Source organism: Miscanthus floridulus, chromosome 7 (assembly GCF_019320115.1).
Source record: "Miscanthus floridulus cultivar M001 chromosome 7, ASM1932011v1, whole genome shotgun sequence".
NCBI classification, from domain to species: domain Eukaryota; kingdom Viridiplantae; phylum Streptophyta; class Magnoliopsida; order Poales; family Poaceae; genus Miscanthus; species Miscanthus floridulus.
Window position 1 is genome coordinate 85867431 of NC_089586.1, and position 23583 is coordinate 85891013.

At 42.7% G+C, this 23583-nt stretch overlaps 2 protein-coding genes across 5 annotated transcripts; both read right to left on the bottom strand.

Annotated features, from left to right (window-relative positions):
- Nucleotides 1-1138: 1138 nt before the first annotated feature.
- LOC136463661 (uncharacterized) lies at nt 1139-5845 on the bottom strand. 4 transcript variants are annotated; one of them, XM_066462638.1, is made up of 5 exons: nt 5670-5845; nt 5053-5461; nt 2902-3543; nt 1938-2722; nt 1139-1714 (listed from the first exon to the last, which is right to left on the bottom strand). In XM_066462638.1, the coding sequence occupies exons 3-5, from the start codon at nt 3463-3465 to the stop codon at nt 1606-1608; spliced, it is 1458 nt and encodes a 485-aa protein (XP_066318735.1). In that variant the 5' UTR covers nt 3466-3543; nt 5053-5461; nt 5670-5845; the 3' UTR covers nt 1139-1605. The 4 variants fall into 4 exon arrangements, with proteins under 4 accessions (XP_066318735.1, XP_066318736.1, XP_066318733.1 ...); XM_066462639.1 differs by lacking the exon at nt 5053-5461 and having other exon boundaries at nt 2902-3468; XM_066462636.1 differs by lacking the exon at nt 5053-5461.
- An 8589-nt stretch (nt 5846-14434) lies between these two features.
- LOC136463662 (uncharacterized) lies at nt 14435-18328 on the bottom strand. Its single transcript, XM_066462641.1, has 4 exons — nt 18034-18328; nt 17340-17568; nt 17162-17245; nt 14435-15756 (listed from the first exon to the last, which is right to left on the bottom strand). Exons 2-4 carry the CDS (start codon nt 17518-17520, stop codon nt 14996-14998), a joined length of 1026 nt encoding a protein of 341 aa, XP_066318738.1. The 5' UTR covers nt 17521-17568; nt 18034-18328; the 3' UTR covers nt 14435-14995.
- Between the last annotated feature and the right edge of the window lie 5255 nt (nt 18329-23583).

Here is a 23583-nt window from a genome sequence, read left to right on the forward strand (position 1 = left end):
ACATTGCAAAATTCGCTAGGAACATGAATACTTTTGAAAAAAAAAATCTATAATGCATCGAGCATCTCAAGAAAACATGAAGCATCTAATGAATAATGTGCAAACAATAAAAAATGACATCATGGAACGTTTCATGGAACACTACAAGAACAATAAGAAGTACACCATGAAATATCTTATCAATAACATGGGAATGACACAAATGCTATGGATCATCTTGGAATAGTGTGCATGAGAACAATAAGGAATACACAATCGAATCTTGGATAATAATATAGAAACAATTCAAAGCACACAATGGGACATCTGTTAATACTAGGGGAGCAATCGAAAATACATCATTGAATGTCTCATAGATAATATGGGAACAATCACAAACACACCATGGGACATCTCATGCATAGTATGGGAACAATCTAAAATACAACATGGAATATCTCATGGATACTGTGGGAACAAAGTAAAATACACCATGGAGCATCTCATGTTTACTAGGCCGCCGAACATACACTAGCAAAGAAATTCCCATAGCAAACAAGCTTGTTGGTTTGGGCCTAGCCGCCGGGGTGGTCGCTGCTCGCAGATCGTCGATAGACAAATATCTGGGCCTTAACCAGCACGGCCCACGTACCTCATGATTTGGGGCCTACTAGCACAGTGTGGTACCAGCCAGCACGTACGGTACGAGTGGTTGCCTGCAGAGCGCAGACTGGCGTGCAAAAAGCCTACCGTACCGTACGATGCAGCGATTAATAATAGATAGCAACAGCGGAAGAGAGGCCTTTCTCCGTTTCTCGGTCAGATGCATGGAGTCGTCGTCGCCGCACGGGTGCTCCTGTTCCGTACTCCAAATCTCTTGGGTTCTACGGTTGGTTCGTGACGAGATCCATTGCTGTCAGACGAAATCCCAAGGATGTATGGTACGGCGTACGTCTCGACGGCTGGCAGTGCGTACGAGGAGGGTTCGTACAATCGTACGCCGTACATACATACACGGGGGCAGTTTGCCGTGGAACGGACGGACGGCTGGGATCAACTTGGGGTTGGGGAGGCGATCCATCAACCATCCGATAAAAAAAAAAACATGCTTGCAAGCTCTTTATTTAAAAAAAAAATGGCATGCACCAACGACTCGACCAGTGGAACCGATTTTCACAGCATTTAATTTAATTTTATCCACCAAAGAATGTACAAAAACTAATAATCACCTCGATCTACCAAGCGTGATCACTACTAATACTACCTTAATTAATCAATAATTAATGAAAAACGTGGCAAGCATATTCTCGGAGGAGGGGGAAAAAAGGAGCACCGTCACTAGGCTACAGCTATATATACACCTTCTCACTCGAGCCACTACGAAATCCGGCAAGCTATGGCCGTCAACCTCCTGCTCCTGAACCAATAAAAGGAACGAGAGAGCGCCAACGGGGATGTTTGGACGAGTGGTATTTCATTGGAATGTTCAGTCTCTGGCTAGCTCAAACGTTCCAAGGAAATACCATCGGTCCAAATAGGCCCCAAAGGCGTTTTCTTTCTGAACGGCAAGCACAGGAGATGGCTGGATTTCGGAGGAAAATAAGATGCCAGGGCCACCATGATCGATCAGAATTTACAGCAGATAATTCCTTTCCTCCAGACACGATGCCGTCTGCTGCGCCTCCGTTCTGCCTTTGCCATCCTTACGGGGCTGCTGATGCACTCCCTCTGCAACCTGTTCATTGAAAATTTAACAGTTTGATGAAAATGTCCACTATAAATCATACAATACTTCTGTGGTCTATTCCTTGAAACTGCTTAAAAGATAAGAGAAGATCAACTAGTTGTAGGTCCTCAGATGATTGTTTCAGAAACAAATGCAGAAGTAATTACAATCTTATACAGATTGTTTTGATATCTGACTGAGGTGGATGAGTATGTAGAGTTGTTTGACTTACACTGGAAATGCAAAGGACCGGGTGCTAGTTGTGCTGCTATCTGACCGGAGAGAGATGCTGCCAGAATATGCTATATGACCTGACATCGACACTGGGCCGGACATTATACTGGGACCAGAGAAGTTCGGTTCGTAGGTATTCTCATTGCCGACGCGAGCTGTTGATTTCGAACTACCAGGCATGGTTTGTTCGACCGCAGATCCATCTTGCGCCAGGGTAGAACTCTTACTAGCTGCGTCGTCTGTGCCTATTCTGTGCTCCTCATCTATCTGATAATGTTTTCCTTGATTCTTCCCATATGCATCGCTATGATCAGCACTGCTACGGGTTGAAGATGTAGCAACTGCGGTTTCGTCCACTGGACCAGTGATTGCCTTGTTAAAAATACTTTCGCTGTGATCATTGCTCTTTTCAGATGATTGAATGTCTGAACTACTGCTAAGAGTATCCGCCCCTGGTTCAGATGCTTCAACTTCATCTAATCCTGTGGTGCCACCCGTCACATTGTGAATAGAGCAGGTGGAATCTGTGGAGGCAGCACCTGTGATTCCTGGTATAGAGCACTCAGGTACCGATGTATCCTCCAGTGACCTATGATCAACGAAAGGGTTGTACCGATCAATTTTTTGTGGCTCTCGCACATCTAATGCTGTAGCTGTAACATGGTCTCCAGGCGTCGTTGCGGGGCAACCACTGGCATTCTCCTTACTTGACATACCACTACTAACATACTCACTGGTGTTGGCCAAACTAGTCTGAACATTAGGATCGCCATCCTTGGAAGTCTGTAAGAACAAAAAAAAAAATAAGTTTTGATGAAGCATAAATATGGAAGAATTTACTGCTAAATTTTGAGTCAAGAGGGAAGAACATGTGGATATATATACAGCACAATGATAGTGGTAATGAGACAAGCAATTTGAACAATCCGTAAGTCATATATAATGGTAGACTAGTGGTATACCTGTCCAACTGCTTCTTCATTTAGAGGGCACTTGTGTTTTTCACTGCTCTCGGAGTTTATTATGCCTGAATGTCGGGATTCTTCTGCGCTTTCAAGGAGAAGTAACTCTTGCAAACTTATCTTCTGCTCACTAGGATTGCCTGCAACGAAACCAGTATCAATCCGATCTTCAAGATCATACTCTTTGCCAGAAGAGTGCTGTTTCTCGTTGTTACAATGAGGAGCAAAGTCAACAGGTGAAACTACTTCTGGATTTAGTTCGTGTACAGATATTCTAGAATAATCTTTCTTCCCATATCTTATGTCACTATCTGCATCAATCATTTGGCAACTGAAATTTGGGGATGACCTTCTGTCTAGTGGTTTTTCTTCTGATGTCATCCGATGAAGTAGTGCTCCTTCATCAACACAGACATCCTTGACAAAATTATCGCCATAATTATCAGAATCAATATCATCTGCCAATTTTATCTCCACAACATCCTTGTCATAAGAAACATTCTGAAGTACAATATGTCCACTTTTCTGTACTGTATCTTGTGATGAATTTTTGTCTTCTACCATTTTCTGTGTCAAAAACTCAGTATCATTTTACCATCAAGTTCTATTATCTACTTTCACAAAGCATCAAATAGTGTTGTCCTGCACACAAGTTCATGAGAGGTATTGTCAGCATGGAACTCTTGAATCATCTTTGCACAAATACAACACTAAGACTTTCAGAAGGCGAAAAATAGATGTTGTGAACAAATCTTGCATCAGAACTAACATGTTTTTTTCTTTTGATTTGACATACAATGAATGCCCAACAAATGATAAATTAGTGATTAAGTATATATTGGCAATCCATACAGAACATAGTGTAAATTCGACTAAATTAAGATATTTCGCAGTTTTGCTTCTATTCAATATGGTTGGCACATCCCTTTAATCAAGTGCAGGGCATTAAAATTTCTTGTCACTCCAACTACATCGACCTAAATTCATGATGGCCTTGAAAGAGACAGTTCCTTCTATGGTTTGAACAAAGAGACCAGTGGCGGTCTTGGTGAAATTAATATCATGGGGCCAAGTCAAGGCACAAAATCTCATAATCAGAATCGACAGCCTTCCCACTTGACATGAACAAGACGAGCAGCTTTCAGGTTATATAGGTAGCAGAGTCAATTTGGACAGGACAGGCAACACCACAACAGCAACTGAGATCGATAGCAACCTGAATACCTAATGGCACCTTTTGAGACTGGATGTGCATATGACCTTCAGAGTCCACGACTTGCTGAAGTAATGGAGATTTCATTAACTTGAGGGTTCAGACAGAGTCACACATCTAACATTTCTTATAATCCTTCTGAATATGTAAAAAAATGTTAAATCTGAACTTTAATAAAACTAGGTTCTAGGTATTGTATCGTCAACATGAGTTCCTACTGAGAAACCGAGTTATACATATTGTTGATCCAGTGGATCTTTCAACTTACCAATTAAGTTGACTGATCTAGACATAGAATAGTTTGCCCAACAAAGCTAACTAGGTAAGGAGTATTCTACACTAACTAAACATGGCTAACAATAGCAAATCATTCCTAAACTCCATTAAAGCCCCCGACTGGACGAATGTGTTGCGGTTAGTTTCAGTAGCAACTTTTTTTTTTTGGTATGCAGGCAGAAGCATTGGGAATAGGTAAAAGATGCAGCTGAAACTAGCTTCAGTCACCTAGCTTCATGATGGAGAACTAGAAGCAGCGAAGGGAAGGGAGTGCTGATGTTTTGGTGTTCACCAGTGAAAAGAAGTGTTTACTGGTGATGGCAGAAATGCTGCACTTTCTTGTAACCGCAAGTCCTTAACACAGCTGTAAGTTGTCCTATTAAGGCTACGAAACCTCACAATCTTTGCATGATCGGTAGAAACTGACACAGCAACAGAAAGCAGATACACGCCAAACTAACTACAGAGTTGGCACCAGAACAGGGAGGCACGCACATCCCATATACACTCCACCCAAAGAGACGTACGATACAGGCATACAGGCACATCAAGATTCAGACTCGTACGCCCCAAAATATTAAAAAAACATTTCTTTCCCCTTCCCTGACTCATGGGTCAACACACTAAACAGCATAATATATAGGATACAGTACAATACAGACCTAAAACATCGGCGATTTAGTGATCTTGATAACCTAGAACACATCGACAGGAGTACCTCTTGTCGCAGACGTACATGCACTGCATCGGTACGAAAGCTTACGTAGAAGAACTGCAACAAACGCATCAATCATACACAACTGGCCGGGCGCAGGAATGAGGTGCGCGCCAATTCCAGTTTCCACCAAGCGCGGCAGGTGGAGGAACTGGCACAGCCCAAGGAAACTTCAATGCATGCATCAGATTGTGCCTGTCTCCTCCCCCCACAGTAGTAGCTACAGGCACAGGAAGCTGTGGTACTCGGAGAAATTTCGCGCCAGAAGCTGATCTTATAGCAAATCACAGGGTTTTCTCATGCGAGGAAAAATGAAACCATGACACTCAGATCGGCAGTGGTCTTTCTGTTCTAATCTTGGAGTTGAGAAAGCATGCCAAACAAAAAGGAGCAGGTCGTGGTGAGTCGACAAGATTAGACGAGGGCACAGAAAGGAACAAAGCCCTTTCCGAATCATGAACGCCATACAGAGCCTAGCGCGAAACTCTGGCTGAAATCCAGAACGAAGAAAAGAGGGCCAGGGAAAGAACAGGACAGAACAGAGGAGAAGGATCAAGAACTCACCTGCGTCGGGATAAAACCCAACGGAATTCTCTGCTCCTCCGCCGCTTCCGAAGCCGAAAGAGACGGCGCCGCGAGCGGAGATTGGCAGGAGCTCGGCGAGAATGGGATGAGGAGGGGATCAGCCGATCACAGGCCCAACGACCAGGAGAATTCGGAGTTGGGAAAAGAATTCCAAACCCCGGGGGGTGGCCTCTTAAATAAAAGGCATGAGAGGCAGAGCTGCGCAATAAATTTCGTATGCACCTCTCTCTCTCTCTCTCTCTCTCTCTCTCTCTCTCTCTCTCTCTCGATTTGTATTTACAATTAGGCCCCTCGAGGTCCATGAAACGGGGTCCTTGGATTGCTTAAACCACAAGTTGCTAGGAGGTACACAAGTTTGCTGGATTTCAGGTCTGTTAGCGTTCAGGTGTTGAGATTATGCTGAACTTCAGGGGACCTCTTGATATTATGCATTTGCTCAAAACTTGAGTAGTGAAATTCTAACATTTGGGCCTTCTCCATTTTTTTCAACAAATATGTATTCAATTACAGTGTCCAGAATAAATGCTTTGCTATGTATACTTGCTTGAAAAAGAAACAAGTGTATTGTCTCTTAATTTTCATTTATGTTTATGACTTTATATAGTTTTGGTCAAGAGGCCAATTAAAGATGTGTTTGGCAAAACATTTCAGATTCTCAGTAGAATCGTTGTCAAACGTCACAAAGGGAAATATTTCAGGGAGAATCACTTGAAACCAATTCTCATTTTTACTAGTCTAGAGAAACACCAGAAACCCGGTTTCTCCTGATTTTAGTTATGGTTTTAAGAATCCAGTGAGCTGGTCAAATGGTTCCATGAAGTAATTCTGATCCATCAGAAAACGTTTCTAAAGAAAATCTGGATCCAAAATATTTCTACAAGAATCTGGCACCCTGCCAACACTGGCGGAGCCTAGTGCAGGCCATACTAGGCTCCGACCCCCTTGCTATGAAAGATTAATGAAGGTTTATATACTTATATTTGCAAAGTATAAATGCTCGTCTAGACAGCTACATATTGGACAATTTGGCCCCTTGACTGCGAGTCAGGCTTTGCCAATGCCTGCCAAACGTGCCCTAGTTATATAACATTCCAAAGGTAATTCAGATACTATCTTTTTCAAAATAGTCATGCTACAATTATAAAAAATCATATACTATTTTTTTTTCTAAAATACACTTTCATGATGTCATAGCAATTTTTAATAAATATCACAAATATATGAATAGGGGGTGTTCCAAACTTATACTTTGGAGAACATCACCAAATAAAGTGTAGAAGATATGGCCAAGAACAAAATATACTTAGGATCAGTTACATCCAAATAGAAGAGAGAATAGGTGGGCTGATTGTTTAGCCAAGTCTTCAACTCGTTATTGGCTCTGTTTGATTCGCTGAAAAAACAAGCCGAAACACTTTCCCAGCTGATTTGTTGTGAGAGAAAAACAATGTTCCACTTGGAAAAACAAGCTGAAAAAGACGGTTTATAAGAGAAACGAACAGGGCCATTAGCTAGTTGGCTAGTCAACCATAGCTAATTTAACCTAATTTTTAACCTCAACTGATAACTAATTATATGTATCAAATAGATCCATCTACTAGCCAAAGAATACATATATGTGTGCACTCATTTGGCAGTATAGCTAGAGGCCAGCACTTCACACCCTGTGGAACTACTCCTATATGGCCAGGGTAGTATTCGAGGGCTCTACATTGGTAAGCGCGTGTTTAGTTCTCACCCAAAATCTCAAAAAGTGTTACAGTACCTATTATATTGAATCTTGCGATATGTGCATGGAGCATTAAATGTAGACGAAATAAAAAAAACTAATTGCACAGTTTGGTTGGAAATTGCGAGACGAACGTTTTGAGCCTAATTAGTCCATGATTGAACATTATTTGTCAAATAAAAACGAAAGTGCTACAGTAGCCCAAATTCCAACTTTCACCCAACTAAACACGCTCTAAAACTAGTAACTGTACAGAACGTTGAAGGTATGATAAAATGGTCCTTACATTTTCAATCAATGAACCCGTTTGAGTAAATGAAAAATGGTAGCACTAGCAGAAGAATCTGTACCAAAAGCTTAGAGGCAATAACGTCATATGAAGAGGGTGCAGTCGCGAAATGATACAAGAGAAGTCAAAGGAAAGAAGGCATTAAATATGGGGGGTAATAGCAAAAACCAAACCGCTGGAGACGACAGCTCTCCCGCATTTAAGTACTCTAAATTCCAAACCACCTCCACGGACCCAATATTTATTACGCACACAAGAACCAACGAAGCATTTCTGGAAGAAAAAATACTGTAGAAAACAAAGATATTAAGAAGGAAAGGTTTTCTCACAATAGTTTCGAGCAAAAGAAGAGATTTTTGAAATGTAAAGTATCGATGAGTTCAAAATTTATCTTTGAACTCCATCCATATATATCTGCTTTTTAAACCTCATCCATGCATACTTTTTAGGTTGTGTTTGATACAGCTTCCAAAAATCTTTTTATTGGTAAAAATAGAATGCTAACCAAACGGTGGAACCAGAAGCTACTAAAGCAGTTATTTTTATGTATTATAATTGTCGCAACACTTCAATTAATGTTTAAAATCAAATAATTTAAAAAGTATTCAATACATCATTTATATTAATTAAAGATCACAACGAAATGCATAGATTATAGTCATCAATAGCCAGGAATGAATATTTGCCTCAATCAATAATAGTGGTGCTAAACATATTCACGGCTAACTTAAATAGTCATGAAGGGACCGTGATGACTAAGGGCCACTTTGTAGAGCTTCACTTCTTGATTCTTGAGCTTCACTTTCCGAGAGAGTTATTCTAGTAGGAGAGCAAGGTGGAGAGCAGGCGAGAATTAATTCTAAAGTGATTCCTGAGGCAAATGAATGCGAAGAGCGGGAAGCGATGGAGAGTGGATTTTTTTTAGCTCCTAGCTCATAATGTAAATGGAGAAGTGATTCTCGTCAGCTCTCCACCAGAATTCAGTTGTATTTTTAAGTGTTTGGTAGGGCACCGTGGAAGCTGAGAGTGAAGCTGAGGCTCGAAACGATGCCAAAGGGGCTTTAAGAGGAGGGTGAATTAGACAACCTAAAAACTATTTCTAAACTAAGGCCTCTATTTTTCTTCTAGTCAAACATATGTAAGAATTAAACCATCTAAATGTGCAACTAAGGTTTAGCTAGGTGTGTTGCTATCTCTACCGCAAAAGAGTTATACAACCTAAGTTCCAAACCTATCAACTAGCCTATCAACGAAGCTAGAAAGATAAAGCACATAACCTAAGTACACAATGTAAATACAGAAGCTTAACTGAGATAGAGATGCAAACTTCTGTAGACGACTCCGGTATTTTTATCGAGGTATTGAGAAGCGCGCAAGCTTTCTCTAGTTTTTATTGGAGCATCTCGCAAGGATGACCTCGCAAGGGCCAAGCTCCCGTTCGGATAACTTTGTGGATAGCCCCCGGACCTTCTTCATGTGTGAGTGGATCTCTGAGATGGCCTCTCTCAGACCGCTCCTGCTGTCTTCACTATCAAGCTTCCGGCCAAAACGCCACGGATCTCGTTCCCTCCGATACATGGTGATGGTCACACCACAACCGTGTTTGGTATGATCTCGCAAGACTGCAAGTCCATTCGAGTACAATAATGGTGCGCGCAAGCACCGAGTGATAAGAAGTATGCAAACATCACTAAACACTAGACCTAAACCAAGAGCAAACGTATTTAGCAGTGGTCTAACTAGTCTAAGCACTTCACAGAGCACCTACACTAATCATCATGTGTTTTACTAAGCTCTATTAATGTGGAGAGCATTAGAGTGAAGCTTCAGCTCCTTGGCATGTTTTCCAACTCCCACACACCACATATAGCCCCAAAGTTGAAACTAGTCGTTCAAAGTTGCAACAGCTTTATGCACAGGCACCGGACGTGTCCAATGCACATCGGGCAGGTCCGGTGCCCTTCCCTCAGCCTGCCGTTGGACTAGCCGTTGCCGACCATTGGAGTACTGTGCCCAGTCCTGTTTTGGTCCAGTGCACACTTGACAAGTCTTCAGGCACCGAGGGATATTACCCGAATTACCCAAACTAATTTCGGGTAATCAGAATCGCTATCCAATTTGGGATCGAGTACTTCGGGTTCGGATAACTTGAGTATAGATAATTGGTAGGAGCTGTTTTGCCTAGGCATGGAGTCCAATATTTCGATGCTTTGGGTTATTTTTTTTTGTTGCCACCGTACCCCTGTTGCTCAATTTTTTCTCTTTGATTGATGGTGAAAACGTGAGCAGACCGTATTGGATTTGGTCATTCTGGAACGAGACTTTGCAGACGCCGCGAAAAGGTACGCGGAAATTTTATTAAAAAAGGATGAGGACGGGGGAGTAGTTTGTGTAGGTAACGATAACGCGCAAAATCTAAACGACGTCTCTCTCATCTTTCCTTTTTCTGATTTGATTTGGTTTTTTTCCTGTTCGGAGCGCACGTCAGTAGGAGCGATAATGATCTGGTCAGGGCATCCATTTGTCCGGACGCGCCTCCTGAGCCTGCAGACCAGCTCGGCGTGCTCCCGTTCACGGTCCATCTAAAACTCTTAAGGCTCGTTCGATAGTTACTCATGCCTACTCTGGGCGCAGCCATCCGAGAACAAAGGGATCCAGGAGCCGCAGCCTGAAGGCATGTTGGACGGCGGCGTTAGCAGCGTCACCCGGGCATTGAGCAGCAGCTCCATGAAGAAAGCTCGCGGCGCCGACACCCTTCCCTGCCTCACCCGTGGCGTCTTCTTCTCCAGCTGTCCTGTCTCTCGGTCAGTAGCGCCTGCAGTGTCAACACGACAACGTCTTCTCCTCCCACCATGCTCCTTCCTCCCGCACCTACGCGGCGGGCCCTGAGCGCTCTCCGTCGCCATCTCTGTCCCGGGCCCCACTTCCTCCGCGGCGTTGTGGCTCCATCCTCCTTCTCCACCATGACATAGTGCCGGATCCTGCTGTGTAGTGCTCCGCCCACCCACCCGTCTGTCAGGGTTTGCTGAAAGCGTATGTTCCAAATGTATGTTTCAACTATTTCAGATGTTTCAGAGGTATGTTGCAAGTGTTCATATGGATGTTGCAAAAGTAGATCGGGATGTTGCATATGTTGCAATGGTAATACATGTATATTACAAAAGTTCCAAATGTTTCATCTGTTTTTTTCAGATATACGTTGCAATGTATTTATTTGGATGTTGCATATGTTTCACACATATGTTGCAAGTGTGGTATCTGAATGTTGCATATGTTTTTAATAACTTTTCAATTGTTTCAGATTTTTTTTCAAGTGTTTCAGACGCATGTTTCAAGTGCTTTATGTGTCTTCAGACGTATGTTGCAAATGTTCCATTTGGACGTTTCAAAAGTAAATCGAATGTTGCACATTGTAATGGCATCGGTGGCTAGCGGACAGCGACCTGCCGTAGGGCTTCGGCTCCTTCCTCGTGCGGCGCGCATCGCCCTCTCCTCTCCTCTCCCTCCCCTCCCTCCCCTTCCCTTCGCTCAAGCAGTTTGAGCGTGATGCCCGCGGATGTGGTGGCCCGACGAGCGCGCGGGAGGTGGTGGCCCTGGTTAGGTTGACGGCGGGCACGATGCTCAAGTGGTGGCCCCGCAGTAAGCTCAGGTTCGTGCCATCCACGCGTACCTCGGGAAACAGAGCAGCCGCGGGTGTTCGTCCGGACGTTCGAGCGCCAGTCCTGCCGTATTTGGAGACCGAGCAAGCCGAAATCCCAAGGCAAGTCGAGGGGAGTGATAACGACGATAGCGTTTGGTGTTTTTTTAGTCTACTAGATATATATATATATATATATATATATATATATATATATATATATATATATATATATATATATATATATATATATATATATATATATATATATATATATATCATGTATAGATATAGATAGACTATATATAAAGAAGGAAGATAGAGATTCTCTCTTTCTATATATGGCTTCTCCCCTCTTTTTCTAGTAGTAACACTATGCATGTGTCTCCTGTCCACGTACGCCTTGTGGGCAAGATTATGCCATGGCCATGCTTATTTATGGAATCGTAGAGGCGCAGAGAGCAAAGATGCGGGATAGAATTTGTCCGCTAAAAATGGTGTTGACCAACTTAAATAGAGTGTGCGGTTAGCGGGTTATTAGGTGTACATGTGGTTTGCGATACTGCCAAATCAGACCGGTATAACTTTTTGCTACACATAGGAGTATGACAATAACTAAGGCCCCGTTTGGCAGGGCTTCACTTCACTAGTGAAGCTATTTTTTTTGCTTCAGCTCCACGAACAGTTCCACCGGTGGAGCTGAAGCGGTTTTGGTAAACCGTTTGGCAAAATGGCTTCCCTGTGAAAGCATGTTTTTAGAGGCCTGGAGGAGGAACCGGGAGAAGCCACTTTTTTTTTTTTGGCTCTATTCCACCCCAAATCACTGTAAGAGCATGTTTTTAGGGGCTTCACAAGTGAAGCTATTTTACTTTACCCCGTTTGGTAGAAAACGGATCCAAACGGCTCCTGAAGCCGGTGGAAAAGTACTGCCAAATGGGGCCTAAGCGCTTCGATTAACAATCGTCTGAAGTCCTACCACATCGTCAGTTCATCACGTCGATATTGTTATCGTGAGCGGTTTAGTGCTTGCCGCCTAATCCAGCAGCCAGTAGCTTGACACGCATGAACACATAGTGACGTTGTGTCGGACGCCATTGGGCTCCGTTTGCTTGGAGGAATTTTGGAGGAATCTGGAGAAATTTGGATGAATCTGGAGAAATTTGTGAAAGAAAAACACTGTTCTTAATGAAAAAAAAAATGGATCAAGTCCGGGTTTAAGGGCACACGAACAGGGCCTACAACCTTTGATCCAACCTTCTTCATTGGTAGTCCGCCAATGCAGGCCACACTGGTATCAACCCTAACCAGCTCGCTGGAGTTGGGATAAAGGACTAGGAACGCTTATCATGTGAGCCAACCAAAGATCGACGGCTCAAACACCTGAACGTGCATTAGCTGTGTATGATAAAGTGAAACAATATGCATTATTTTTTATTAAAAAAAGAACATAGAGAGTGGAAACACAATGTGCATGCAAATTCATGTCAACCGCACTTTGCCCATCGTTTATTTCGTTCCCACCGAACGGATTAGTGGAGTCATTTATGAGACGTCCCTATAAACCGGTCGACTCTAATTAGTATGCATCATATGGTGACTAGAGACAGTATTCCATCATGATTCACGAGTCTCTTTTATCAGCAGGAGTCATGACGACGCATAATCTTATTGTGCACGTTAAGCCGGCGCTTTCGCGGCGGAGCGAGCATCTGGTGGCTCAGAGCCTCTCTTGAGTACGTGCTTGCAGGCAGGGTGAGGTCTTTATCATGCAATGTATGGGCTTCGTCACTGGTCTATCAACGTCAAGCGTGTCAGGACAAAAGGCCTACGAGGGGCTCTTCGACGCTAAGCTGACTGCGTCCAACATCGAACCACTGGACGCTCTCTTCGCGGATGGCGAGAAAGGCTCTGCAGGCAGCAGCGGAGACGCAAAGGCACCTCTTATGTTGCACCACTGTGCTTATATCGGTTGTATACCATTTGTGTAATATCGAAACTTGAATTCGCTTGCTAGGACGGTCCAGCCTTTGTCTGTCTTCCTGTCGATCTCCTAGGGCGCTCGATAGAAACGCGTCGTTGATATGGTTAAACTCTTCTACCTTAATTAAAACAATGTGTAAATCTTTGTGTATTCAATGGAAACAATAAAACGTTAGCGCCAGCCTACAAACTTCAAATTCATGCTGAGCAACGACACTTCAAAGGCTCATAAAGTTCTCAAGAATAGGCTGCTCAACTAATTAATCGATTAACTGGGACCATGCATATATCTTTTCCTCTGTTGTGTTGAGAAGAAAATTAAAACAAAATCATCTTCCTTGTCCTCTGCGACAGAGTCAGAGATCCAGTTGTATATCCACTTCACTTTATCTTGCACTGACAGTGATGGAATCAGGGATAAAGTCAACATAACAAGATCAGCTTCTTTAATAAGCTAGAGCTAGGTTATATGATCTGGCCTGTCTTATTCTACGAGCAGAATATTAAAACTGACCCAGACAAGGCTTACAATGCCCGGATTCAGCTTACTAGCTAGATTTGCATCATGTGGCTGTAGACTTTAGGTTTCCTGGAAAGAAAAATTCCTATTACTTTCTACTGCCATTTGAGTGATTTTTACCTCTATGTACTGTACCTAACACTGCCAAAAGCTGCTCTAAAAGTGTACAGTGTAGGACAAGTGTACAGTATATGACAGTGATTTGACTACATATATATTAGAATAATTCTTTAAATTTTAGTGACTGATAATTTGATGCACCATCTGAAAGATATGTAAGCTTGGCTCAAACCAACCCTTCACTTTCAATAGGGACACAATAGGGGATCACACTACCAAGAATGTATCATGTGACACATCTATTTGATCAAACTTAAAGTATAAGTACATTGCTCATTCTAGTATTTTCCTGCGTACGATCTCAGATTTGAGTGAGCAGCGAAAGCAAGAGGAGCAAGAGTTTTCGCATGAACTGGCGACTGATGTAGCATAAAGCTAGAACACTGCATGCTACCTATAGCCCCATCACATGCATTGTGTTCTGCAACTGCCCACACCCCAATAACTATCAGATGAACAATGAGCAATGTCATACAGCGTGTCATCGACGAAGTTGCTTTTCATTCAGAAGGAATCACAAACAAGAGCAATGCCATAGTTCTTGCAAATCTCATTGTAGAAATGTCATCGACCCAACATTCCAAAGATCACTAAAAGCAGAACTGCCCTGAAAGAGGAGGCAGAGGCACACTACAGATTTTTTTGTCTCCTGAAATCTGAGAACCTGTACAGCAACTTGAGCATGAAGTTCAATTGAGTTACCCTAGGCCTAGCAACTGAGAAAAAAGAAACCCTTTGTAAACTTTGAGCAACGAAGGGCCAGATATTGAAAAAGGAAGAAAGCAAACCAACCTAACATTATGACAGCCAAGAAAGAAACAAATCAACCTAACATTATGCAGAGATCCCCTCTAAAAAGGAAAAGAGAAGAATTCCAAAAAGATCCTAGCATGGTGTTTGGCATGCCTGACGATTGCCAAATGCCAAGAGCTCCTGCAATCCTCACTTAAGCAGGACCCCCTCTGCTGCTCATGGGACATGGCGACATTATGCTTAGATTCAATCTTCTAAAAAGCACCACACATAGATCTTACAAGATGTTTGGCACTTGTGCTGAGAGCTTTTCCTGCAGCTCCCTGATCCTTGAGCACAGTTCCACCTTCTGTTCCTTGTAGCTCTGAAGCACAAAGTCCTTTCCCTCGATGACTTCCTTCAGTTCAACAACCTCTTTCTTGAGCATCTCCACCCTCTCTACCTCTCCCTTCCTCTTCTCAATGCTAACACAATGCAGGTCAGCAACATCAACACTACCATCAGCATAGCCGTTGGAATGCCCATTTGCGGCATCTGACTGCCAATGTCCAGCTTGCAAAGGTTTCTCAAGAGAGAGTGCTTCTGCGACACAATGATCTGCAATAATCTTCCTTAGATGCTGAATCTCTCGTTCGGATTCAAACAGATCACGATTGGCAGCATCCAATTGAGACTGCAGATTGGTGGACTGTGTCACCTGAATGTTAAGAGAGTTCTTAAGATCAGCAATCTGAGTTTGCATCTCCATGATCATCTCATCACGTTTCTTGAGGTGCTGTCTTAGCTTCTGTATGACCTCTCTTTTGCTATAAATGTCAGATCCTGATTCTGAAACACAGGGAGAGCCAGAACTGTTAGAGTACTGAAATGGCCTTCGAGGATCTTCAAGCCGATCAGGTGAGGATATCCACATAACACCGCTGTTCTCTTTGCTTGATTCTGGCGTGGGTATCTTGACAAGTGGAAGTGAGGATTCAACTGATTTGGGTACAGGACTTGCAGGTGCTTGCTTGACTTCCACTCCACCATTTGCAAGCCCTGCACATGGTAACAGGAATTAGTAATAACAAGTTTTGGAAAGAACTTTCATGCCACCAACAAAAGAAACAATAATGAACTAGTGTAAAATCCAACCCAAGAACTAAATTTATTAATTCAGTTCAATCAGCACAGTGAAAGCAACAGCCAGAAACAATGAAACTTTCAATGTCTCTAAATGCCAAACTCGTATCAAAAGCTGGAAATTTGGTAGAATGACATAATCATTAAGTCAGACTATTACTTTGTGGATATGTACTCTTATGCATGCAAACACCGGAGACCTGCAATGCAATTGTCCAACCCCCAAAAAATAGTCCAATCACCCCAAAATAGTAAGCACCCCCCCCCCCCCCCCCCCCCCCCCCCCCACACACACACACACACACACACACTGTCTCTAGGGCAAGAGAGCAGAGGAGACAGATACGCATACACAGCAACTACATATAAAAGAAGAGAGACAGAAATGTGGGCAGAGATGTATTGGCCTGCTTCGGAGATACAGCCCAGCACACTTCATTACCCTTGCACACATCCCCCTGCCTTGCCCTAACCTCCAGTCCACCCCACCGCAACATGCACATGGTACACACACGATTCCATGAGGCCGCAACCTCTAGAACCTGGCAACCTGCTGCTGCCAGCAAGACAGCAGTGAGCCAGCGATGCACAGGCCTGCATGGCCTCCCACATGCCACAGTGCCGCACAATAGCCCCGGGAGCTAATCGGGGCGCACAGGCCACATAGTCAGCAGTGACTGGCAATGAATTTGTTCCCTCTCCCATATTCCATTTTTCTTCCTATATCCCTTCTCGGCTTCTCCCATAGTCAATTTTGCTAGGGCTTATTTCTTTCTCTTTCAGATCTAGTGTTCGTTTGCTTAACTTTTCCAATCCAGAAATGGCAGCAACAAGTAGTGCCATTGCAGCTTCTCAAAGCTCCATCAACATCAGGGCTCCATTGTTAGCTCATGTCATCATTATTATGTTTTTAAAAAATATACTAAAATGTATCTACGTATACATATCCTTGCTACATAGGTTCCCCCTATTGCATTAATGAAAGAAACTACAAAACTCCATCAGATAACTTCAAGGTTAGAGGAGCACGACAATGGGCATTTTGTTTACAAGTTAACACAGAGCCAAACATATAACACAGGTCTAAAAACTTGCATTCTAAAATTGTATTCTAGCACTAAATTAATGTGTGCTGAAAATATTCCAAGCCCTTCAGATTAAAAGGTCCACCAATAAGCAGGAAACAACCAATAGTCCAGGTTAGCCCCCAAACATGCCAGATCTGTATTCTAGCACTAAATTCAGTGCGATATAAACTACAATGTTCACAAATAAGTGAGTAACAGGAAACAGAACAGAGCAAAAGTTACAGATAAAGCACCTGACATACAGTAGTAGCAGCCAGTTTGGTCACTGAAACGGTAGAGATCTGAGTGCAGCTCACATGCTTCAGGCCTTCTTTTAGCTGCAATTTTGCACAGTAAGCAACCAGTGTACAAAGAATATGGAGACTAGATCAAGATTGCAACTGCAGATAGGGGCATGAGATGACATAAGACCTTTGGAAGTATTATTTTGCTGCTTCCCATCGAACAACTGCTTTAGTTTGCACCCAATCTTGACTGAAAGCGTGCTAAGCAAAATCCCGCCAGCAACAAGAACCCAGTTTGGCCCTTCTCCTTGGACCTGATTACCTCTCCCAGATTTCTGTAAGCTCCTACTCGTCTTAGTCTTCATCATACCGACAACCAATTTGTTCAGCCGAGTCTACAAAGATGGTACCTTAACCTGCAGAAATGAACCACAACCTCCATATTGGTGAAGGGGGAAAAATAGTTTCACCTAATAACCATAAGGACCTAATAAGATTCTGAAGTGAAGGAAACTAAATAATATGGCATTAATGGATGCGCAGGAAGAATGCAGATTCATCTCGCTGTGGAAGAACCATGAAAGCTAAAAACACGGTAATCTATCAATTTCTCCAACCGTACGTCTAAGAAATGGGAAAGGTTACAGCAACGTTTCATAAACCTTCAAGACAGCCTCCCCTAGGGTCTGCGGATTTAGGTTTCCCATTAAGGCTAATAGTCACAGCCCCATCCAGGTTCATTACCCAATGTCAACAACCATGACAGCAAGTAAAGTATCCACTCTGATAAAGGAATCGACCTAGGTCTTTTCCTTTTTAAGGGAATCGATCGACTAAAGATGCACCCATAACCACCGACACTCGTCTGAAAATTTTCTGACCTGTTGAGTCCCTCCTCCCTCCTCTCGGGAGTGCCATGCCAGGCGGCACAGGGTGATGCCGGATTCAGTTGCACCCGGACGCAGACGATTGGAGGCGGTATTCGGCGAGCCCCCCGAATTCAGCGGAGGCGGCTGCGACTAGGGCTGCGGCGCCGTCGCCCGTCGTAGAGCGGCAGCGCGGTCGCGGACTGCTCGGTGCTCTGACGGCGCAGGTGGCGGCGAGGAGAGCAGATGGGAGTGGAAGGAAAGAAGGAGGCGGCGGTGGAGTCGAAGCAGATGCTAGACTTTGTGGAACTTGATGGTTTCCCACTTTCCCACTTTGCCCCCTTCTTCTTTGCCTTTTCTTTTTGGATTTTTTTCTTTCCTCCTTTGGCCAATGGGACTACGGAAAAGCACGGTAAACACCATAGCTGGCGGTTGGACGGTTGGTTCATGCGAATTAGGCCTTCCCCACGCTAACTTTTTTTTTAAGCCCCAAGTGCGGATCGGATAAAAAAAAAGTAGTACCTTGCACAAGCTAGGTATGGTTAGGGGGAGAGAAAGTGGTTCATACTAAAATAGAAGAATGAGAGAAAATAAAGGTGAGACATAATGAAAAGAAAAAATTTCTTTGCAAACCCCAAACAGTAATAGTTTGCATTGTGTGAATAGTAGTCTTAATATTTCCTAGTCTACATGGATCATTTTATTTGTACTAGAATTACTAAAAGTGTTAGCGTGGTGCCCTTACGGGCTGGGATAAGGAGATAAGAGATGAGATAGGTTTTAATCCATGTTTCGATGGTGGGGTAGGGAAATGACACTGCCATCTCCTATTAACCCAATGTTTACAAAATAGTCTAATCGATTCTAGTCACCATGGTATCAATAAGCCTAACTAATCCTGACCAATCATAATTGATCGTGACTAATTATTGTGTATAACCGATCGCCATGGCACAAGTAAACCTGACTAATCATAATTAGTCAAACAACTTAATAACCTTGATAACCTAGCCCCCGCGGGAGAGGTGGGCTTGAAACTTTGATGAGCTATGACACCAGCGATACTTGTAGAACGACAAGGAGTGGAGTCGATGGAGATCTTCTCCTAGGTACGAATGAGAGTATATCATTTCAACTGTTAGTGTTTAAAATACAAAGAATTCCATCTATTCTATACATGATAGGTGTAGACATCGGTATAAAATCTTATCCACGGATATAAATACTGGTATAAAATTTTACTTATTATTAGGCAATTCATGGCGGGAGATATTTACTCCACCCATACCTTGGTACGGTGGGATAATTTCATTCTTGTTTTTTTATGGGATGACTCCAACCGTCCGCCTATGGGTCCTGACCCGCGCCAACGACAACTCACGCCGCTCACACCATGCCTCACGCACCTCCCACCCCGCTTACCTCCGCACGATCATGGACGGAAGAGCAACAACGTGCACAAGGGACCGCTACATCCGATCAATTTGTGGGGACAGGGACGTCCGTGAATCTCATTAGTCGACCCTCAACCAAACATAGTCTAAACTTGGATTGAGCCATCACATCCCCAATCATCCCTCAAAAACCAAACACATAATTACTAACCCATTGCCATCCCTAGTGCTTGCTCATTTGTGAGGCCATTGCGGAGCCTCAAGCGAAGAGACCGCATGTAATGAGCGCACATGTTAAGCTTGATGTACTACATGGTTTATTATTACATGCATCTTTGTTAGGAATATTTTTTATTGTGACCAGCATATTTGACAAGTTTAAAGGCTCATACAAAAGGTTTAAGAACTGTTGTTCATGTTATACTACATCTTTCGTCCTTTTTAAAGGGGTCTAATTTAGTTTACTCAAATGTGATTCAACTAAAACTCCCAAAATCCCCAATATATGTTCAAAGCAAAGAACCGAGGTCCAACACATGTACAAATCTAGATATAGTTAGCCAAGTTTAATTTGATAAATCAGTGTGCCACAAAATACACGAATAGAAAAACACATAGTATCCCGATATCTTGAGGCAACCAAAATAAAAAGAACACACATGGAAGCTGCAAGTTGGATGGAGCGCACATGCATGAAAGACAAATGATTTTCTTCAAAAGGCTGGGCACCATACTAAAGATTCGTATGCAATAGATAATTCTTGTTTCACCCGTCTCTTTTTTTTTTGTGCACATAGGCGTCTTTTACAGCTGAGTAGCTGACAGCCGTGTATCTGCCCTTGGAGGCAATTGGTAAGATTCGTATGCAGTAGATTATTCTTGTTTGACCCATTTTTTTCACAGTGTTAGAGAGGAAAATTTTTAATAGAATTCTAATTATTCTATAAAATTATCCAACATTGAAAATAACGAGCTATAGCAGCACTACAGCGGCTATACCCTCTCCCTGCTACATTTTTTCTTTTTTTCCTACGTTATGGCCGCCATTGTCACTATATTAGGTGATAGCGACACTAAACAGCTTAGCAAGCTATTCATTTAGCAGCACTAAATAGATTACACATGTTATGTTAAGTTAAGAACTTAAACAACCGATATTTGATTGTCTAGTTGGTCAGTTGGTGTTTACTTATGTATTAAGCTATTGGACAAGTGCTAATATTATATACTCTCTCCGTCCTAAAATAACCAACTCCTAGAATCATCCTAAGTCAACCGTCTTAAGTTTGACCAACTTTAGAAAAGGTTAACAACATCTACGACACCAAATAAGTACATAATGAGAAATATATTCCATGATATATTTAGTTATACTAATTTAGTGTCATAAATATCGGTATTCTTTTATATAAATTTGGTCAAACTTGAAATAGTTTCACTTAGGACAATTCTAGAAGTTGATTTAAATTTAGGATGGATGGAGTATATCTTATCTACTATTTATCTCTTATTTGTGTTATGTGAGCAATCATTTACATTTCTGCTAGAATAATGGATGTCATGTCCTATAAATCGCATGTACTTTGCTAAAAGGGTAAATGCCTTAGCGACCGCCATAGCTGTCCTAGCGGCTTGAGCAAGGTACCGCTAATTGCTAAATACCCTTGCCCACATTTTCAACCTTGGATGAATTCTCTTTATGTTTTCTTCATTCAAAGTCAAAGGCATTGTTTAGTTCCTTTCTCTAGAGTTTAGTCTCTATCACATCGAATGTTTAAATACATGCATGTAGTATTAAATATAGACTAAAAATGACTAATTGTACAAATTGTGACTAATTTGCGAGACAGATTTTTTAAGCCTAATTAGTCCATGATTTGACAATGTGGTGCTACAGTAACACATGTGCTAATGATAGATTAATTAGGTTTAATAAATCCGTCTCGCACATTACTAATGACTTGTGTAATTTGTTTTATTATTACTATCCGAACACTCATATGTAACATTCCTAAACTTTAGCCCCTGGATTTAAACACCACCTTATATGCCATCCACGAACAAGTTGGAGCCAACGAAATAAAAAAAGATACTATAGTTTCTCTAACTTTTAGTCTATATTTTGAAAATAAAAATAAAAATGACTCATTTGTGTATTGGTTCCAAGACGGAGAGGTGTTGGTACGGCATGTACTCTATTCATCATGACCGTAGTCTTCCGTTCTGTTGTTACGTACTAGTACGAATAAAACTCCCAGGATCATTTCTGATTTCTCAAAAGAAAGAAAAAGACAGCAGCAACAGATGATCGGAAGCCATCGTGGCGTGCAATCAAGGCCTCAACTTGCACGTCCTCATTAACCACACCACGGCCGGCCGGGACCAGGGGTCCACGATGCATTCACTTCACCTGATGCCTTGTCTCCGCTCCGCAGCAGTGGGAGTCGACGAGTAGAAGACGACTGACCGTGCGGGGGCCCCGCCTCGGCAGCGACCGTCGGGTAGTTTGTTTGTTCTGCTTGGGGCCGTCGGGCCGACGCCGACCGCGACCGGAGGCCTGGCTGCCTCTGCTGTACGAGTAGGAGTACTCTGTCACGTGTGGAGCGGCCGGAGCCCGGAAACGCTACTGCCCGTCTGCTCGGAGTGCTCCTGTTTTGGACCATTCCTGTTGCTGAGTGAGTATCGAGGGCTAGTGGCGATCGACCCGGCAATGCAGTCGTCATGTAGGCCGGCTGGACGTCGGAGGCGTTGCAATCAGGAATCAGCACACGGTGACTTGGCAGGAAGCTCTAGCTTCTTTCTTCTTGGATAAGGCAAAAAAAAAAAGGGGAAGATTTTGGAGGCCTTGCGTTGGGTTCTCTCCGCACATGGACGACTAGGGCCCGTATGTCTAGTCTTGATGTTTATGCTAGCCTAGATGTGTGAAAGGACGTACCGCCATACCCGATAGTTCTAGATGTTGCCTAGCTAGAGGGAGATTGAATACGTGTCTTCTCCTCTGAAATCATAAAACTCGTACCAGAAGAATTAGACGTTAGAAGTTCCGACTTAACACCCAAAGTGTCGACCAAGACCGGGAACTTTCAAGTCCACTTGGATTGTCCGACTACAAAAGGCATGCCTGAGCAAATTCTAGCTCAAGTGGAATGCTACTGCATGTTTTGGATGAGGTTTGTAAACTTTTCAGTGGAACACTGTAATCAGATGCATGAGCAAGTAGATTAGGCAACTATGATAAAAACTTCATTGAGTTTAAGAGCAGTCAAATCAAAGAGGGAGGACATAAGGGTTGCTTCCCTAAATTCAGATTCAGGAAGAATCCTACGTCTCTGTTGAGAGACTCGTGAATATATCAGGCCTCTTTCGAATCTAGACCTCACCAAGGAATCATAAAAGGTCAGTCGGGCTTGCTCTTGATTTCTTCCGTCGTGGAGGTGAAATTCACTAATGGCTACTTCCACTCTTCCAGCATATAGACTTATTATAATAGGAAATCCGGTCATAAATATTAACCAAAAGACAACAAGTGTACACATGATTGCAATATATAAGATCAGCCATTTACTCTTACACCCATTATATGCCTTATTAAACCAAATGACCAATTAGTATTTATTCTCTCTCACAAATTATGTACCCAGTTGCACAAATCATCCTATATTGCTCTTAGCATTGAACAAGAAGAAAAGAGTAAGAATGCTTCCCCACAAAACTGTACAAGCCGAAGACGCCCCATTGGCTCTCTTGTTATCGTGATGCTCTACACAAAACTGATAGCCTTTCTTTATATAAAAAAGCACAGCTACAAACTCTTTTTCCTAAACCGTGCAATGCACGTGTCCATCTACAAATCTCTCAGACTGAGTGTATGATGCGCAGATAGCAAGCCCCTCACATTTTTTTTTTCTAAATTGAACCTGCAAAATGGTTCGATTAACACGTGGTACTTAGATAAGGGATGTTCTGAAACCATAAAGATCCTCTACCAATCTTCTTTTTTTTGACAAAATTTCTTAGGAAGTGAAAACCTGATATGCTCTTGTGGCTCCAGCAGAATGCATAAATAAACAGTCAGAAGTCCCATGTTCAGCTTCTCAGGCCAGTCAGCAGCACCATTCTACAGAACTCCAACGATGCACAGTTCTAGAAAAAATAAACATAATTCCAGATT

Bases quoted from the DNA above. Each gene is read 5' to 3' on its own strand.
- LOC136463661 (XM_066462639.1), bottom strand. From the start codon at position 3,465: ATGGTAGAAGACAAAAATTCATCACAAGATACAGTACAGAAAAGTGGA. The intron at 2,723-2,901 runs GTATACCACTAG...TTGTTCTTACAG, and splicing joins ATGAAGAAGCAGTTGGACAG to ACTTCCAAGGATGGCGATCC. The intron at 1,715-1,937 runs GTAAGTCAAACA...TTCAATGAACAG, and splicing joins CGGTCCTTTGCATTTCCAGT to GTTGCAGAGGGAGTGCATCA.
- LOC136463662 (XM_066462641.1), bottom strand. From the start codon at position 17,520: ATGATGAAGACTAAGACGAGTAGGAGCTTACAGAAATCTGGGAGAGGT. The intron at 17,246-17,339 runs GTCTTATGTCAT...GCAAAATTGCAG, and splicing joins GCAAAATAATACTTCCAAAG to CTAAAAGAAGGCCTGAAGCA. The intron at 15,757-17,161 runs GTGCTTTATCTG...TACCATGTGCAG, and splicing joins CTGCTACTACTGTATGTCAG to GGCTTGCAAATGGTGGAGTG.